The 20,286-nt window shown below is 48.8% G+C and overlaps 1 protein-coding gene across 2 annotated transcripts in view; it reads right to left on the bottom strand.

Annotated features, from left to right (window-relative positions):
• The window catches only part of LOC103188797, a 30,159-nt gene that overhangs the window by 7,997 nt on the left and 1,876 nt on the right, over positions 1-20,286 (bottom strand). For both annotated transcript variants that reach the window (XM_042336154.1, XM_042336161.1), the window contains 5 exons: positions 18,967-19,356; positions 17,478-17,867; positions 15,514-15,897; positions 1,346-1,705; positions 169-205 (listed from right to left, as the gene is read on the bottom strand). In XM_042336154.1, coding sequence (XP_042192088.1) covers positions 169-205; positions 1,346-1,705; positions 15,514-15,897; positions 17,478-17,867; positions 18,967-19,356 — 1,561 coding nt within the window. The remainder of the gene's footprint in view (positions 1-168; positions 206-1,345; positions 1,706-15,513; positions 15,898-17,477; positions 17,868-18,966; positions 19,357-20,286) is intronic.

Below are 20,286 nucleotides of genomic sequence, written 5' to 3'. Positions count from 1 at the left end.
TGTGGTGGTCTTGGTAGTCTAATTCCACACAACCTCATTCTCTGCACCCAACTCCACTCTCCATACCCCATTCTCCACACCCCATTCTCCGTAGCCCACTCCACTCTCCACACAATCAATAGCAATTAGCAACTTGAATGTGAATATACAAGTAAAGGGATTTCTCACCTCTGTGAACACTGGCAGCAATGTCCGACACCACCACCTGAAGAGATCAAAGAAAGATGAGAGATTGCTTTAGACAGTTTGCTGATGACCTTTGTTCGTGCACATTTTATTCCAGTGAAAGACTTGTGGCAAACTCTCCTTTTCCTGTTGTGTGGTGTTACTGAAGCAGGAAGCCAGGCTCATATCACCATCCAAAGAAGCCATTAGCTCAACTATGTCTGTGCTGGTGCTCTCTCCCCCACTGGTGGTCTCTAATCCCACCCCCAGTTGCGTCTATTGGTAGTCACTGGCCACTGCTCAGTGTGCTGAAGAAGTGCCGGTGTAAGTGCCGGTAATGAAAGTACTCAGAGGCTTTCACCGTCTTAATCCAATGCCCATTTCAGCAAGATCACCATACATTTGCATTCACGCTTTGAGCTTCACATCATTAATTGCTTTGTGATTTTTAAAACAGTACAATTATCAGGTTTCTGAGTGATTCTGTATCTCTCTGTCTACCTTTCCTTCTCTGGCTGTCTCAGCTCTCCCTCACTCTGTATTTGTCAGGCCTTCAGCCTCTTTACCCCCATACTTTGGAATTCCATCCCACTGTCCCTTCACCTCGATCTCTCCCTTACTTCCTTCATGTCCTGACCCTTCGCTTTGACCACACCTTTGGTCACCCTCCTCTCTTTGGCCTCCAAACTCCCTGATCCCAATCCCCATCTGGGGTCCAGATCACTGACTGTGCAGCCCCTTGGGCCATCCTACCTACGTGAAACATAGAAACAGGAGTAGGCCATTCAGCCCCTCCAGCCTGTTCCGCCATTCTATAAGATCATAGCTGATCTGTACCTCAAGTTCAATTACCTGCCCTTGCCCCATATCCCTTAATACCTTGACCTAACAAATAGCTATCTACCTCAGTCTTCAAGATGTGAATGTGAAAGGTGCAATGCAAATGTAATTTGTTGTTCTTGTTGCATGTGGATAATGGGAAACAAGGATATATATATCCACTGCATGGATCGGGATACCCAGTGTGTGGATAGGCAGCGCTATACAGTAATTACAATTGAAAGTGAATGTTGTTATGGAGATAACCGCGGCAGATAATCTGCTGAGCCAGAGGTGAGAGTGCGAGCGGCTGAGACAGACTCACTTGGAATAAACATTACCTTTGTCTGTAAACACCTACCTCTCTTTACCCGCCAGATAATGATGGCAGTCACCAGAACGAGCAGCACCACAATGGATACCACGATATATACAGTACGACCACCATTGCTCTGTGGTCCAGGTGCGAGGATGTCTCGGGTGTCTCTGCCCTGTGTGTTCTCAGCTACACAGCGGTAAGTTCCCCTCAGCCTCGGGCCCCGGATCTCCCCCACGGTTTGATGCTTGTCCGGTACATGTGTGACTGGCGTGTGGCTGGTGTTAATGGGCAGCGTGTTATTCTTGGGGTCGATCCACGTGATGTTGGCCGGTGGTTTCCCCTCAGCCGTGCACACAATGTCACCTCCAGCCACGAGGGACAGACTCAGGATGACGGCCGGAGCTTCAGGTATAAAGAAACACAGATATTCAAACCAAACAACTGTCCCCATCGTGTCTGTGCTGGTGCTCACTCCCCCACTGGAGCTCTCTACTCTAACCCCATTCCCTGCTCTCTCCCCATCGTGTCTGTGCTGGTGCTCACTCCCCCACTGGAGCTCTCTACTCTAACCCCATTGCCTGCTCTCTCCCCATCGTGTCTGTGCTGGTGCTCACTCCCCCACTGGAGCTCTCTACTCTAATCCCTTCTCTTTTTTTGTGCATTTTCATGTTGTTCACAATGTTCCATTTTAAACACTTTTCAAAATTCCTTTTTCCAATATTCAAGTCCATTTGGGTCCCAGCACCTTCGGAATTCAACCTTCACTTCAGCCCTCCTGCTCTACCTCTGCTGACTTCTCCTCCCTAACCTCCTCCCTCAACCTCTTCCTCCACATCCCCTCCATCTCCCACTTCCGCGGTTACCCTCTCGTCTTGGTCATCACTCAGGGCCTCACCATCTCGGACCTCACCATCACCGACAAAATCATCTCGGACCATCACTTCATCTCATTCAACTCCTCAATCCCTCTTCCCACCACCATTCAATCCATCCCACCTCAATTTCCTACCGCCCCTGGAAAACAATCTCCCTCCCAGCTCCCTCTCTGCTGCCTTGGTGTCATCTGAACTGTCTCGATGCTCTGCCTCCCTTGCCTCTTTCAAGGCCAGTCTCAAGACCCTTCTCTTTGGGTCATCCTCCCACATTTCTATCTTCCCTCACCCCTTCATCACCCATTCCCCATGCTCGAGCTCCGTTCAGCACTTTCAGTCATCCTCCTGATGTGAAAGGGCCTCTATAAATGTGATTTTGTTGCTGGTGTTCTTTAAGGATAACATCAGATGAACCTTCTATCTAGACCAATCCTGGATCTAGTCAAAAACACATTATTTATAATTGTCAAGCTTCCCGCTGCTTGTCCAGCGAGGATCACCCTAGGCTTTAGCTTGTAGGGTTAACAGGAGACAAGTGGTAAGAAACCCTGTCCCCAGTAACAAACTAAAGTCTCCGCCTTTTGATACCATGTTTCTTGTGCTAATTAACACATGACAAACAGGGTAAGGAATGAGACAAACCTCGTCTGTAACATTGCGTCAGTGATGACCTGTTCATTCACCCCTTTCCGTGTCCCACAAAGACAAGAGATCTCTTACCAACAACCAGCAGCTGTGACATGTCCTGTGTCACCTGGTCCTGATGGGATCCTTCCATAATAAACATGACGTGTACGTGACAGAAATACCGTCCATTGTCGTTTAACTCCAGGCCCCTGATCTTCAGGGAAGCGTCTCCATCTCCCACATTCCTGACCAGCTTGTAGCGATTTCCTTCATTCACTGTCTCTGACTCCCTGGAGTTGGATCGGTCGGCGAGGCCAAGAGTGTAATTAAACACCAGCTGCCCATGTGGCCTCCCTCTCCTCCAAAGCACTGTGACTGTGGCACGATTCTGGTATGTGTTGGGGATGGTGAAGGAGCAGGGCAGTGTGGCATCACCTCCCTTGGTACCAGTCACTGACCGGAGCTTCTCTTCATGACCTGAGACAGGAACAGGATTGGAATAGTGCAGAGCAGTCAGTGTGACAGAGTACATGTTACACACTGTGAAATCCTGGATATGTTACCTGCTCTTCATGGCACCATCTCCCTCAGGCCTGTGCTCCTCACTCACCCTCTATGAGCCTCTTGGAAGCACAATGTTTCACAGTCTAACCCTGTTTTTTTATAGCACTAATAACATGATTACTGGCAAATGTAGGAACTGTTTTGCAGCGAGTTTACTCAGATGAAGGACCCCAATGGTTATGAAGGCTCTGGGATGCCGCCCTGTACAAGGGGTGTTGTATAAATACAAGTTATTATTTTTGTTGAACAACCTAATTCAGGTGGAGGATTGTTGGTGTAAACCCAAGGAGAAAATCCCTCCTCATGTGTTGGGGCAGCTGATTTCCTGATACATACAGAAATCTGTCACTGTTGTAGAGAGTATCTAAAGCAGAGAGTGAGTACTCCATATATATCCACTCTGAGTATCTAATTCAGAGAGTATTATGCACATGTTGGCAAGTGCAAGGCTTGGGGACACCAGAGTATGTGTTTGGGGCAAATTGGAGCAAAAACAGCATAATAATAATAATAGTAATAATAATAATAATAATAATAATCATAATAATAATAAAAATAATAATACATGCATTTGATCTCAAATTGTTGAGACATCTGAAAGCGCTTCACAGAATGTACTGTAAAGTGAATTGACTGTATATTTTGTGGGAAAAATGCAGCAGTCAATTGTGCCAGCAGTGTCCCACAAACAGTCGGTGATTAAGTGACCAAATTATTTTTAAAATTATTTTTCGAGAGATTATTACCCCCAGAGGTGATCCACCAATCGACTACCAATCATGTTCCAATTCATTGCTAGGTAAACAGAGGCCTGTACAGTAAGGAAACTTGCCCAAGCTTTCTCCCTGCCGGGAATCAAACCCAAGCCCTCTCGCTTGTGAGGCGAGTGCTCTAACCACTACACTACAGGACTCCACAGCACAGTTGGCCAGTGACGGCACTGTGTGGCAAGCTTCCTGCTGCTTGTGTAGATCTGTGGTGTTATTGAGCTGAGTGGGAATGGTCGCGCCCAGTGACTGGTCTGCCAATGAGGCTGATGCCAAATCAGCAGTGCCCTGGAGTACTGCGACCGCCTGGCTCAGGAACCAGACTAGAGACCCCCACAGAGGGTTGACTCCTGCCCGACGTCCTGTGGCCTGGTATGTCACTGTGGAGCCAGTCCCTGCTTTACACCGGCTTTTTTGTGGTGGGAGAACCTTACAGGGAAGTTTGTGACCTGCCAGCCACCTTGATGACACCCAACTCTACCTTTCCTCCTCTACTCTCAACTCCACGACCACCGATGTCCTGACAGCTGCCTGTCCGACATCGAGTCCTGGACGAGAGACAACTTTCTTCAGCTCAACGTGCGAAAAACCGAGGCCCTCCTGATTGGCTCACGTCAGCGCCTCCGCACCTCAGGCGCTGACACCATCAGCATCCAAGGCTGCACTCTCCACCTCTCAAAGCCAGTCAGGAACCTCGGCGTTTTGTTCGACCCTGAGCTGTCCTTTCTCCCTCACATCCGCACCACAACTGGCACCGCCTTCCATCACCTCCGGAATATCGCCAGACTACGGCACTACCTCACCCCTCACGCTGCTGAAACCCTGGTTCACGCCTTTGTCACCTCAAGGCTGGACTATGGGAACTCTCTCCTCGCCGGCCTTCCCGGCACCTCCCTCCACACTGCAGGTCATTCAGAACTCTGCAGCTCGTGTACTGTCCCGCACCAGGCTTCGGGACCACATCACTCCTACCCTCGCTCGCCTCCACTGGCTCCCCATCCCCCAGAGGATTGATTTCAAGATCCTCATCCTCACCTACAAGGCCATTCACGGCCTTGCTCCCTCCTACCTCTCCAACCTACTATCCCCTACCTACCTGCCCGTACCCTCCGTTCCTCTGGCTCCGGTCTGCTCCACGTCCCCCGCCCCAACCGCCCTACTATCGGTGGTCGGGCCTTCAGCCTCTCAGCCCCGAGGCTCTGGAACTCCATCCCCCAGTGCCTTCGCCGCTTCCTCCCTTTCCTCCTTCAAGGCCGGTCTCAAAACCTTTCTCTTTGACCGAGCCTTCAGCTCCCCTCTCGACTCTCTTCCTCCTCCTCGCTCCCTCCCTTCCCTCCCCTCACCCTGACCATTTCCCCCTCCTCTCTCCCTCCCTTCCCTCCCCTCACCCTGACCATTTCCCCCCTGCTCGGGTCATGACCCAACTGTGCAGCGCCTTGGGACGTCCTCCTGACGTGAAAGGCGCTCTATAAATGGAATCTTGTTGTTGTTGTTGTTGTTGTTGATGTTCTCGAGATCCATTGCCACGTCCCAGGCTTACTGATCACCAGCTTCTGAATCCAGGTCCTCATGTGAGGGGCCTCGGCAAATAGACAACCCCACAGTGAGGCCGCCTCAGCCTCCAGGTGCTCAGTGACAGGTCAGTGTACAGCACAGCCCTCCCTCCCTGCAGCCGCTCACTCACTGTCACCTGTCAGCTCCCTGCTACACACCGTCCATCACAGGGAACACTGGCTCTCTATTGCCCGTCCTGGGACGGGACACTTCCCACTGACTCCGGCCCCAGTGAGGAACGTCACGTCTCATTCCCACTTCCCATCGTTCCTCACCTGTAACAATCAGACGTGTTCTGGGCCCAGTTTCAAACTTTCCGTCCTCACCCTGGAGCTCCACACGACAGGACCACAGCTTATTATTGTCCTCTCCCCTCAGTTGGTTTATCTTTATTGTAGCGTCGTTCCTTCTCGGGTCCCCAATCACTCGGTGTCGCTCTCCCTCGTTTACATCAATAACATTTTGATACTTTCCCTGTGAATCCGGCCCATAATTTGTATAATTAAAATGCGCAGGACCAGTCCAGTCTCCCTTCCACATGATGGTGATGTTCCCTGTGTATCTGGGGTGAGGGTGAGTGAACTTGCAGTACACGGTGACCGGTGACCCTAACCTGCCGGTCACTGTATCGGGGGTCTCCATCGTCCAGTTATTCTCACTGAGCCCTGTGAGGACAGACATGGTGTAATGTGAACCAGAACACAAATATAAACACAACAGGTAACACTGAGCTTGTACAAGAGCTTGGTTAGGTCACAGCTGGGAGTATTGTGGACAGTTTTGGGACCCCCAGTAAGAAGGATATAAAAGCAATGATAAAGTTGCAGTTTGGTGATGTACTCAGGGATTAGGGTTTTGAGTTACTAAAAGAGATTTGAGAGGTTGGGGCTTTTTTTTCGAGGGCTGAGAAGGTTAGGGGTGACCTGATAGAGGTCACAAAGGTTCAGAGATTCACAAAAATAGATTTATCCTCTCCTCAGCCAGTCAGGAATTAATCTAAAACCATCACAAAAAAAGAAATTGAGAGGAGGTTAAAAACCCTGTCTGTACACAGAGAAGGTGGGATTGTGAAATTTTCTGTCACAAACGGAGTTGAGACAAATTCCGTCACTCAGAATAATAATAATAATTATCCTTGCATTTGATCTAGCACCTTTTCTCATTTTCGAGGCGTCTCAAAGCGCTTTGCATAAAGTGAATTGACTGTACATTTTGTGAACAACAAGCAGAAGCCAATTGTGATCAGCGATGCCCCACATACAGTTGTAGACTGATTGATCAATTTATTATTATTTTTTCTGAAGGAATTATTACGCATGGAAAAGCGATCCACCAGTCGATGGATCAAGCAGGTTCCTAATTGCTGCTAGGTAAGCAAAAATGAGTGGAGTAAGGAAAGTTTCCCAACTTTCAGACCTGCCGGAAATCGAGCTCATGCCTCTCGCCTGCGAGGCAAGTGCTACAGGAATCCACTGTCAAGTCTACCAAAGGGAATGGGATAGATGTATGAAGAGGAGGAATATTAAAGGGTTTGGGGTGAGGGGGAGAGAGCGAGCCAGAGGGTGTGAATGGGCAGCTGGTGAAGAAAATAACAATTTTTAAAATGGAATGAACGGGCGGAGGGGCTGTTTTCGTGCTACAAAAATGCAAACATTTTAACAGTCAGAAACTGGATGAGAATACAGAGCTGCAGTGAGAACTAGCGCCAGCACAGACACTTTGTTTGCGGTCAGCCGGGTGTCTGATAACAGAGGAAACTCATCACTGCGCTGAAGAGTCTTCAAACCAAACTACTCAGAATTCCACCTATATCTGGAAATGTCTGTGTGTCTGGAATGAGATGTGCACTTTGTCCCCAGAGGGACGTATCCTGCTCACCTCATCACAGACAGTATTCTGCGCAGGATGGGAAGATCACCGATTCAACAACAACAAATTGTATAGCACCTTTCATGTCGGGAGGACATCAAGAGAGGGGTGAGGGGAAGGGACTGTGGGATGGAGTTCCAAAGGGTGAGGCAAACACTTACACTGTGGGGCTCAGTGAGTAACACAGTTCTGTTCAGTTTAGAGACGGGAATCTTATTTGCAGGAGATATCACATGACTGTAATTATTCCAGTAAAAGGTAAAGCAGTAATTAAAGCCAGTCAGGTTTCTGATTGGAAAGTACGTACGGAAGGCAGAGGCTGACAGGACCAGGGTACAGAGCACAGCTCCCAGCATCATCGTCCCTCACTCAGGACACACTCCTTCCCCGCACACGTCTGCCTCGCACTGGCACAGCTGGTCACCCTTCTCTTTCCTTCCTCCTCTCGTTCTGTGGTCAACACCAGAGCTCCACCCCACACATCCGCTTTCTTCTGAAGCTCTGTAATGTTTCTCCCCAACACTAACCTGCCCTCACCTCCTGTCACAGTAACTGGGTGACTTTTGATTCTCTTTTACACTTGTTTTATATCAACAACGTTTACATGGGAACATAAGAATTTGCTGGCGAAGGAAGACAAAGGTCCATCTCGTTTGCCTTCCACCATCCTGGCAGTCGCTTGATATGTCGTGTCCCAGACTATACAGTGTATCCTGAGATATTCTTTTATTAGCAAAAAATTCTAATTTATTCTTCAAACAAACAACACTCTTTGCTTCCACCGTCTCCTGAGGGAACTTTCCATAAGTTTCCTACTCTCTCACTGAAGTATTGAACAAATGTTTTGATAACATTTTCATTTCTGCATTTGATTGGAAAGTACATCACTCCCACCCTCGCTCGCCTCCACTGGCTCCCCATCCCCCAGAGGATTGATTTCAAGATCCTCATCCTCACCTACAAGGCCATTCACGGCCTTGCTCCCTCCTACCTCTCCAACCTACTATCCCCCTACCTACCTGCCCGTACCCTCCGTTCCTCTGGCTCTGGTCTGCTCCACATCCCCCGCCCCAACCGCCCTACTATCGGTGGTCGGGCCTTCAGCCTCTCAGCCCCCAGGCTCTGGAACTCCATCCCCCAGTGCCTTCGCCTTGCTTCCTCCCTTTCCTCCTTCAAGGCCGGTCTCAAAACCTTTCTCTTTGACCGTGCCTTCAGCTCCCCTCTCGACTCTCTTCCTCCTCCTCACTCCCTCCCTTCCCTCCCCTCACCCTGACCATTTCCCCCCTCCTCTCTCCCTCCCTTCCCTCCCCTCACCCTGACCATTTCCCCCCTGCTCGGGTCATGACCCAACTGTGCAGCGCCTTGGGACGTCCTCCTGACGTGAAAGGCGCTCTATAAATGGAATCTTGTTGTTGTTGTTGTTGTTGATGCAGAATCTGCAATGTTCGGAAGTCTCAAAGGTTTTCAACAGGTAGTGACTGTGTTCATGGACAAACACAGCAGCCAGTTTGCACACAGCGATATCACAAAAACAGCCAGAAGGTAAATGAACCATTAATCTGGTTGATTGTCGCGCAGGAAGCCGGGAGGAACTCGCTTCTCTTTTCCATCAGTGTCGAGGGATCTTTAATGTCAGGCAAACAGGTCCTTGGTTTAACGTCTCATCTGAAGGACGGCAACTCTGACGATGTACAGCTCCCCCTGTGCTGGAGCATCAGCCTGGACTCTGAGCACAATCCCGACATGGGCACAAACCCAGGCTTTAGACCCAGAGGCGAGAGTGTGACTGACTGAGCCAAACTGACTTCCTGCGTTATGTTAAGGTCAGAGAAGTGGAGCTGCTGTCCATGTGATTTGTTGGTTTACAGCACAGAAGCCTTCCCCCCTCTGCTGTCTGTGCTGGTGCTCGCTCTTTACTGGGGCTCTAGCTTCTCTTTTCCATTAATGTTGAGGGATCTTTAATGTCAGGCAATTGGGTCCTTAATTAGGGACGGCGTTGTTGGTACTTAGAAAATCGTAACATGATTAGGCAGAGTCAACATGGCTTTGCGAAAGGGAAATCATGTTTAACAAATCTTTTAGAGTTTTTTGAGGATGTAACTGGCAGATTACATAGAGGGGAAACCAGCAGATGTGGTGTATTCGGATTTCCTGAAGGCATTCGACAAGATGCCAAATATAACACTTTTGCATAAGATTACAACCCATGGGATTGAAGGAAATATATTAGCATGGATTGGAGAGTGGCTAACAGGAAGAAAACAGAGAGTAATGTTCAACAGTTCCTTCGCAGATTGGCAGGATGTGACTAGTGGGGTGCCACAAGGATCAGTGCTTGGGCCTCAGTTATTTACAGTCTATATCAATGATTTACATGAGGAAATAGAACTTAACCTATCTAAATTCGCGGACGATACAAAGCTAGTTGGGAGAGTAAGCTGTGAGGATGACAAATGAAGAATGCAAAGGAAAATAGACAGGCGAGGTGAATGGGCAAGAATGTGGCAGATGGAGTATAATATGGGGAAGTGTGAAGTTATTACCTAGTTGGTAAAAATAGAAAAGCGGATTATTTTCTAGAGGCGGAGAGACTAGGTAGTGTTAAAAAGGACATACTCGCCTTAGAGGGGGTACAGAATTGTACAACGTAGATTCACTAGATTGGTTCCTGGGATGAGGGGATTGGCCTATGAGGAGAGATTGAGTAAACTGTGAATGCTGTGGATGCTCAGACCTTGAACATATTCAAGACTGAGGTTGATAGATATCTAGAGGATAGAGGAATTAAGGGATATGGGGATAGGGCGGGTAAATGGAATTAAGTTAGAAGATCAGCCATGATCTTATTAAATGGCGGAGCAGGCTCAAGGGGCTGAATGGCTTACTCCTACTTCTACATCTTATGGTCTTATGGTCTTTCTCGCTGCCTCCACCCTTGCCTCTACCTTTGAATCCAGGACCAATGCTATCCTGACAGAATGTCTGTCAAACATCATAAGAACATAAAGATTTGTTAGGCGAAAGAAGACCAAGGGGTCTTCGCCTTCCACCATCCTGGCAGTGCCTTGGCATATCATGTCCCAAACTACACACTGTATCCTGAGATATTATTTTCTAGCAGAAATGCATCTTTTTTTTTAATGACATTTTCTGTTTCCACTGTGTCCCTAGGGAGGCTTTTCATTAGTTTACTATTCTGTCACTTAAATAGTGTTTCCACAGAATTGTTCTGAATTTACCCCCTTCAGTCTTAGTCCACTGTTTCCATTGTGCAGTACAAAATAAAACAGCTTGTCATGATCTACATTATCTATTTCCTTCAGAATCTTAAAGAACAGTAATCATATCGCCCTCAACCTTCTCTCCTCCCGTGTGAACATGCCCAGTTTATCTAATCGCTCCTCGTTGTCCAGTCCCTCCATCCCCTCAACATCAAGTCTTGGATGAGAGCTAACTACAGTTGAACGTCAACGAGACTGAGGCCCACCTGATTGGCTCCCGTCAGCGACTCCACACCTCAGGCACTGACAGCATCTTCATCCAAGAATATACACTCCACCTCACTGAGACAGTCTGGAACCTTGGCATTTTGTTTGACCCTCATCTGTACTCTCTGCCCCACATCCGAGACATGACACACTCTGCTCTCCGCATCTCCTCAACATCCCCACTCCGCCACTGTCTCATCCCTTCAGGTCGCCGAAATCTTCATCATCCATTTATTTCATCTAGGCTTTACTATGCCAACTCCCTGCTTGATGGCCTCCCCAACTTTTCACTCCACAAACTGCTGATCATCCAGAATTCCGTAGTTCGTGTCCCTTCCTGTACCTGGCGCTGTGATCCTATCACCCCAATGCTCACCCGGCTTCACTGGCTCTACATGCCCCAGAAGATAGAGTTCAAAATCCTCGTCCTTGCCTTCAGGGCCCTCCACGGCCTCACTCCTTCCTACGTCTGTGACTACTAACCCCATATCAACTTGCCCAATCCCTCAGCACAGCAGGCTTCGGCCTGCTCCATGTCTGCCACCCCAGCCCACCATCGGCAACGGACATTCAGGCGCTTTGCCCCTGCCCTTTGGAATTCCATCCCACAGTGCCTTCACTGCGCTCCCTCTCTTGCCTCCTTTAAGACACGTATCAAGACCCTCCGCTTCAACCTGGCCTTCGGCAACCCTCCTACCCTCCCGGCCCTCCACCATCCCTGATCCCAACAACTCTCCTGCACGGGTCTAAATGCCTGACTGTCCAACCTCTTGGGATATCCTCCCAATGTGAACGGCGCTATACAAATCTAAAGTTGTATTGTCATTTTCTTTGTAATAAATCTTGCAATTGATACAATGCGTTGTCACAACTTTGAGACGTCTCATAGAGCTTCACAGGTATACTGTCAAATGCATTGACTGAGTATTTTTAAGGAGAAATGCAGCAGCCAATTGCACAGAGCAGCGTCCCACAAACAAAGTGACCAAATTACTTTAAAAACAATTTTTTTGAAGGGAGTGTTACACTAAAAGCGATCGACTAACCTGTTTAGTTCCTACTGTCTGATACGTAAACGTGGAGGAAGGAAAATTGCCAAACATTTCACCCTGTTTGGGAATCAAACCCAGGTCCTCTTGCTTATGAGACAGGAGCTCAAACCACTAAGCTACAGGACTCAATTAATGTCTCACAGATTCACCCGCCTGCAGACGCACTAACCCACACGACTGAGTGATACTTCCACAAGTATTTTATTCAATCATTTTAAAAACAGAATATTTACAAAGGAGCACAGGTTTAGTAGCAAAAAGAGTTGATGAGAGATTTCCATTCAATGTCTTGGAATCAACGATGTTCTTCAAGGTTGAACGTTCCTCCAAGCAGTGAAGGTTGTTGTCTCTGCAAAGTTGACCGGCTTCTTTTCCTCTCCCGGCTTCACACATTTATGCAGCGCCCTTCACATGGGGCAGCGTCTCGGAATGCTTCACAGTGGCGTAGCCTGATGCCAAGCCGGGGGGATAGAGGAGGTGACTGTAAGCGTTGTCGAAGCAGCTCAATGCTATAATGGGAGGACTGCAGGCTGGCGCTTACTGCAAGGATGAGAACTTATAGGCAAAAAGGTCTCGATCATCAGAAGTTCTGCCTCATTTGAAGCTCTTGTGATCTTGTACGAAACACTTTCATGGCCACTGGAGACAGGCACAGGTGAGAGAGCGGGAACTATATAGAGCTCCTTCTTTTCTTGGCCTCAGGATGGAGACGCCTTGAATCTATCAGTGAAGAAAAAGAATGAGATCATGTTTCAGCCAAACAAACACTGTTATTGGGAGTCACGGGTTCCCATGTTCTCAAAGGCTCAACAGAATCGCAAAATTCCACCTCGTCTCAGCCTTTGAGATGTTTTGCCCACAAACCCAGGGTGGTACAGAAATGGGGTAAATCCAACAACAACAACAACTTGTATTCACACAGGAAAGCGTCCCAGAGCTCTGTATAGTGGCAAGGTTGAAGGGCGAGGTAACCATAGGCACAGTCAAAGACAATATTGAAACCCAACACCATGTTTAAGAGTTCCGAGCATCCCACCTACACTGGACTGTGTTACCTGAGCAAAGTGGGCAGGCAGAGAAGTGGACTTTGAGGAGACTAGACCTACCCCATGTTCAGGTAGGTATCAAGGTGGGATTTCAATATAATGAGTTGTAAAAAAACAGGAACTGAGGCAGGGAGTTACAGAGATTAGGGCCATAGTGACAGGAGGCACGGCCACTGATGCTGGTGTGGAGGGGTCAGGCGACGCACAGCAGCCCTGTGTTAGCTGAGCAAAGGGGGATGGGCAGAGCAGTGGGGTACGAGGTGATAGAGGAGTAATTGGGAAGTTATTAAGACTTGTGACAAAGTTAAAGCCCGAATGGTCTGTCCGGCTGGAATTTCAGGCCTCAGAGATGGAGGGGCAATTGATATATTAATAGTCAGATTAATGTGAGAGACAGAAAGTTAGCTTGGCTCAGTTGTCGTGCTCTCCAGGCTCATGATCACACGACACAATAAGAAAAAAGAAAGGAGTTTCTCCGAGTGTCCTGGCCAGCAATCCTCCAGATCAACTGGTCGTCCACATCACTGCTGGGTGTGGGACTTTGCTGCGCACTAACTGGCTGCAGCGTTTGCTGACAGAAATGCGATCACTACATCTGACAAAGCACTTCAGTTATAATAATACTTCCATTTGATGCAGCGTCTCATCACATGGTTAAACATCTGAATACTCTTCACAGGATGTTACTGTGAAGTGTCGTGATTTCTGTGCTTGTTTAGACATAATAAAGATATCTCAAAGTGCTTCAGGGAATTTTACTGTAAAATAGTGACTGTACGGCATTGTGTTATATATCATAACCAGTTGAGCTTCAGTGGTTTTGTATTTAAGATACAAACAGCAAAGGATTGACAAACCTTGTGTATTACAGACAAGAACGATCCCGATCACCAACAGAAAGAGACATTTAGCTGCTGGCATCAGGCTCAGCATCACAGTGATGAAGCTGCCATCGCTCTGTCTGTCCCCATCACTCTGTGGTCCAGGTGCGAGGATGTCTCGGGCGTCTCTGCCCTGTGTGTTCTCAGCTACACAGCGGTAACTTCCCCTCAGTCTCGGGCCCCGGATCTCCCCCACGGTTTGATGTTTGTCCACTAAGTGTGTGACTGGCGTGTGGCTGGTGTTAATGGGCAGCGTGTTATTCTCAGGGTCGATCCATGTGATGTTGGCCGGTGGTTCCCCCTCAGCCGTGCACACGATGTCAACTCCGACTCCATCACCGGCCACGAGGGACAGACTCAGGATGACGGCCGGAGCTTCAGGTATAAAGAAACACAGAGTTATTCAAACCAAACAACTGTCCTCATCGTGTCTGTGCTGGTGCTCACTCCCCACTGGAGCTCTCTACTCTAACCCCATTCCCTGCTCTCTCCCCATCGTGTCTGTGCTGGTGCTCACTCCCCCACTGGTGCTCTCTATTCTAATTCCTTCTCTTTTCTTGTATATCTTCAGGTTGTTCATAATGTTCCATTTCAAACACTTTCAAAATTCATTTGTTTAATATTCGGGTCTATTCGGGTCGCCAGCGCTCTGAGATGTTCAACTGACGAGAAAGACGCTATATAAATGTAATTTGTTGTTGTATCTTGTGAAATTTCTTTAGATATTTGTTAATGAGAAACATTTAATATCAAATGTGTAAAACATCAGTATGTTGTATATTTGGCTTTAGCTTGCAGGGTTAACAGGAGCCAAGTGTGCAGAAACCCTGCTCCCAGTCATACGATCACAAAAGAGGTTTGTGTGAAGAAAGTCCATTTGATCTCAACCTTCCGACCCTTAACTACACTGTCGATGTTACTAAATCGAACTCTTTCTGCAATGAGTCCCAGTGTCCGGCCTCAACCACCCTTCCTGGTAACCACTTCCAGCCATTAATTACCCTCCGGGCAAAGAAATACTTCCTGGTATCTGTTCTTATTTTGCCCATCACAACCCTGACCCTGTGACCTCTTGATGTATCTGAGAGGAAAGGAATGGTGGCTGACGCCAGGACACTGGGACTCATTTAAAAAGTGATTGGGGTGGTGGGGGTGGGAGCGGGGGGTTCTGTAAGGTTAAGATCAGATGGACCTTCTTCATCCAGACCAATCCTGGATCCAGTCAAAAATACATTATTTGTCATTGCCAAGCTTCCCGCTGGTTGTCCAGCCCAAGGCTTTAGCTTGTAGGGTTAACAGGACAAGTGGGAAGGAAACCCTGCCCCCAGTAACAAACTAAAGTCTCCTCCTTTTGATACCATGTTTCTTGTGCTAATTAACACATGAGGAACAGGGTAAGGAATGAGACAAACCTCGTCTGTAACATTGCGTCAGTGATGACCGGTTCATTCACCCCTTTCCGTGTCCCACAGAGACAAGAGATCTCTTACCAACAACCTGCAGCCGTGACATGTCCTGTGTCACCTGGTCCTGATGGGATCCTTCCATTATAAACATGACGTGTACGTGACAGAAATACCGTCCGGTGTCGTTTAACTCCAGGCCCCTGATCTTCAGGGAAGCGTCTCCATCTCCCACATTCCTGACCAGCTTGTAGCGATTTCCTTCATTCACTGTCTCTGACTCCCTGGAGTTGGTGTGGGCGGTGAGGCCAAGAGTGTAATTAAACACCAGCTGCCCATGTGGCCTCCCTCTCCTCCAAAGCACTGTGACTGTGGCACGATTCTGGTATGTGCTGGGCCTGTTGAAGGAGCAGGGCAGTGTGGCATCACCTCCCTTGGTACCAGTCACTGACCGGAGCTTCTCTTCATGACCTGAGACAGGAACAGGATTGGAATAGTGCAGAGCAGTCAGTGTGACAGAGTACATGTTACACACTGTGAAATCCTGGATATGTTACCTGCTCTTCATGGCACCATCTCCCTCAGGCCTGTGCTCCTCACTCACCCTCTATGAGCCTGTGGGCAGCACAATGTCTCACACACAAAACCTGGGATGTTTATAGGACCAATAACATGATTACAGGCAAGTGTAGTGACTGTTTTGCAGCCAGTTTACTGAGATGAACTACCCTGAATGGTTATGAAGGCTCTGGGATGCTGCCCTGCACGAGGGGCATTATATAAATGGACGTTATTGTTGTTGTTGAACAACCATTTCAGATGGTGTAGATCCATGGAGACAACCCCTCCTCATGTGTTGGGGCAGCCAATTGCCTGATACATACAGAAATCTGTCACCATTGTTGAGAGTATCTAAACCAGAGAGAGAGTTCTACATATATATCCACTCTGAGTATCCAATTCAGAGAGTATTATGCACATGTTGGCAAGTGCAAGGCTTGTGTGGGTGTGTGTGAGGCTGGAGTTCAACCAGCGGAAACAGCATAATAATAATAATAATAATAAAACTTGCATTTGATATCACGCTATTGAGACATCTCAAAACGCTTTACAGAATATACTGCAAAGTTAATTGACTGTGGGAAAAATGCAGCAGCCAATTGCGCCAGCAGTGTTGCAACAAAATGTCGGTGATTGAGCAACCAAATTCTTTTTAAAATTATTTTTGGAGAGATTATTACCCCCCGAGGTGATCCACAAATCGACTAACAACCACGTTCCTACTTACTGATAGGTAAACAGAGGCGTGTCGAGTAAGGAAACTTGCCCAAGGTTTGACACTGCCGGGAATCAAACCCAAGCCCTCTCGCTTGTGAGGCGAGTGCTCTAACCACTACACTACAGGACTCCACAGCACAGTTGGCCAGTGACGGCACTGTGTGGCGAGCTTCCTGCTGCTTGTGTAGATCTGTGGTGTTATTGAGCTGAGTGGGAATGGTCGCGCCCAGTGACTGGTCTGCCAATGAGGCTGATGCCAAATCAGCAGTGCCCTGGAGTACTGCGACCGCCTGGCTCAGGAACCAGACTAGAGACCCCCACAGAGGGTTGACTCCTGCCCGACGTCCTGTGGCCTGGTATGTCACTGTGGAGCCAGTCCCTGCTTTACACCGGCTTTTTTGTGGTGGGAGAACCTTACAGGGCAGTTTGTGACCTGCCAGCCACCTTGATGTTCTCGAGATCCATTGCCGCGTCCCAGGCTTACTGATCACCAGCTGCTGAATCCAGGTCCTCATGTGAGGGGCCTCGGCAAATAGACAACCCCACAGTGAGGCCGCCTCAGCCTCCAGGTGCTCAGTGACAGGTCAGTGTACAGCACAGCCCTCCCTCCCTGCAGCCGCTCACTCACTGTCACCTGTCAGCTCCCTGCTACACACCGTCCATCACAGGGACCACTGGCTCTCTATTGCCCGTCCTGGGACGGGACACTTCCCACTGACTCCGGCCCCAGTGAGGAACGTCACATCTCATTCCCACTTCCCATCGTTCCTCACCTGTAACAATCAGACGTGTTTTGGGGCCAGTTTCAAACTTTCCGTCCTCACCCTGGAGCTCCACACGACAGGACAACAGCTTATTATTGTCCTCTCCCCTCAGTTGGTTTATCTCTATTGTGGCGTTGTTCCTCCTCGGATCCCCAATCACTCGATATCGCTCTCCCTCATTTACATCAATGACATTTTGATACTTTCCCTGTGAATCCGGCCCATAATTTGTATATTTAATATACACAGGACCAGTCCTTCCTGCATTCCATATGATGGTGATGTTCCCTGTGTATCTGGGGTGAGGGTGAGTGAATTTGCAGTACACGGTGACCGGTGACCCTAACCTGCCGGTCACTGTATCGGGGGTCTCCATCGTCCAGCCATTCCCACTGAGCCCTGTGAGGACACACATGGTGTAATGTGAACCAGAACACAACATAAAAGCAGACAGGTAACAAACCGGAGTTGAGGCAAAGTCCATCAATAATAATAAAGTAACCCTTGCATTTGATATAGCACCTTATTACGTCTTTGAGTCGTCCGAAAGCGCTTCACAGGATATGCTCTCAAGTGAATTGACTGCATATTTTGTGGGAGAAATGCAGCAGCCAATTGCGCCAGCAGTGTTGCATCAAAATATCGGTGATTGAGCAACCAAATTCTTTTTAAAATTATTTTTGGAGAGATTATTACCCCCCGAGGTGATCCACTAATCGACTAACAACCACGTTCCTACTTACTGATAGGTAAACAGAGGCGTGTCGAGTAAGGAAACTTGCCCAAGGTTTGACACTGCCGGGAATCGAACTCAGGCCTTCTCGCTTGTGAGGCGAGTGCTCTAACCACTACACTACAGGACTCCACAGCACAGTTGGCCATTGACGGCACTGTGTGGCAAGCTTCCTGCTGCTTGTGTAGATCTGTGGTGTTATTGAGCTGAGTGGGAATGGTCGCGCCCAGTGACTGGTCTGCCAATGAGGCTGATGCCAAATCAGCAGTGCCCTGGAGTACTGCGACCGCCTGGCTCAGGAACCAGACTGGAGACCCCACAGAGGGTTGACTCCTGCCCGACGTCCTGTGGCCTGGTATGTCACTGTGGAGCCAGTCCCTGCTTTACACCGGCTTTTTTGTGGTGGGAGAACCTTACAGGGCAGTTTGTGACCTGCCAGCCACCTTGATGTTCTCGAGATCCATTGCCGCGTCCCAGGCTTACTGATCACCAGCTGCTGGTCCTCATGTGAGGGGCCTCGGCAAATAGACAACCCAACAGTGAGGCCGCCTCAGCCTCCAGGTGCTCAGTGACAGGTCAGTATACAGCACAGCCCTCCCTCCCTGCAGCCGCTCACTCACTGTCACCTGTCAGCTCCCTGCTACACACCGTCCATCACAGGGACCACTGGCTCTCTATTGCCCGTCCTGGGACGGGACACTTCCCACTGACTCCGGCCCCAGTGAGGAACGTCACATCTCATTCCCACTTCCCATCGTTCCTCACCTGTAACAATCAGACGTGTTTTGGGGCCAGTTTCAAACTTTCCGTCCTCACCCTGGAGCTCCACACGACAGGACAACAGCTTATTATTGTCCTCTCCCCTCAGTTGGTTTATCTCTATTGTGGCGTTGTTCCTCCTCGGATCCCCAATCACTCGATATCGCTCTCCCTCATTTACATCAATGACATTTTGATACTTTCCCTGTGAATCCGGCCCATAATTTGTATATTTAATATACACAGGACCAGTCCTTCCTGCATTCCATATGATGGTGATGTTCCCTGTGTATCTGGGGTGAGGGTGAGTGAATTTGCAGTACACGGTGACCGGTGACCCTAACCTGCCGGTCACTGTATCGGGGGTCTCCATCGTCCAGCCATTCCCACTGAGCCCTGTGAGGACACACATGGTGTAATGTGAACCAGAACACAACATAAAAGCAGACAGGTAACAAACCGGAGTTGAGGCAAAGTCCATCAATAATAATAAAGTAACCCTTGCATTTGATATAGCACCTTATTACGTCTTTGAGTCGTCCGAAAGCGCTTCACAGGATATGCTCTCAAGTGAATTGACTGCATATTTTGTGGGAGAAATGCAGCAGCCAATTGCGCCAGCAGTGTTGCATCAAAATATCGGTGATTGAGCAACCAAATTCTTTTTAAAATTATTTTTGGAGAGATTATTACCCCCCGAGGTGATCCACTAATCGACTAACAACCACGTTCCTACTTACTGATAGGTAAACAGAGGCGTGTCGAGTAAGGAAACTTGCCCAAGGTTTGACACTGCCGGGAATCGAACTCAGGCCTTCTCGCTTGTGAGGCGAGTGCTCTAACCACTACACTACAGGACTCCACAGCACAGTTGGCCAGTGACGGCACTGTGTGGCAAGCTTCCTGCTGCTTGTGTAGATCTGTGGTGTTATTGAGCTGAGTGGGAATGGTCGCGCCCAGTGACTGGTCTGCCAATGAGGCTGATGCCAAATCAGCAGTGCCCTGGAGTACTGCGACCGCCTGGCTCAGGAACCAGACTAGAGACCCCCACAGAGGGTTGACTCCTGCCCGACGTCCTGTGGCCTGGTATGTCACTGTGGAGCCAGTCCCTGCTTTACACCGGCTTTGTGGTGGGAGAACCTTACAGGGCAGTTTGTGACCTGCCAGCCACCTTGATGTTCTCGAGATCCATTGCCGTCCCAGGCTTACTGATCACCAGCTGCTGAATCCAGGTCCTCATGTGAGGGGCCTCGGCAAATAGACAACCCAACAGTGAGGCCGCCTCAGCCTCCAGGTGCTCAGTGACAGGTCAGTGTACAGCACAGC

Source organism: Callorhinchus milii, unplaced genomic scaffold (genome assembly GCF_018977255.1).
Source record: "Callorhinchus milii isolate IMCB2004 unplaced genomic scaffold, IMCB_Cmil_1.0 Scaffold1, whole genome shotgun sequence".
In the NCBI taxonomy this organism is placed as follows: Eukaryota; Metazoa; Chordata; class Chondrichthyes; order Chimaeriformes; family Callorhinchidae; genus Callorhinchus; species Callorhinchus milii.
Note: the sequence above shows the minus strand (reverse complement) of the source record. Positions and strands in the feature narration are given on the sequence as shown.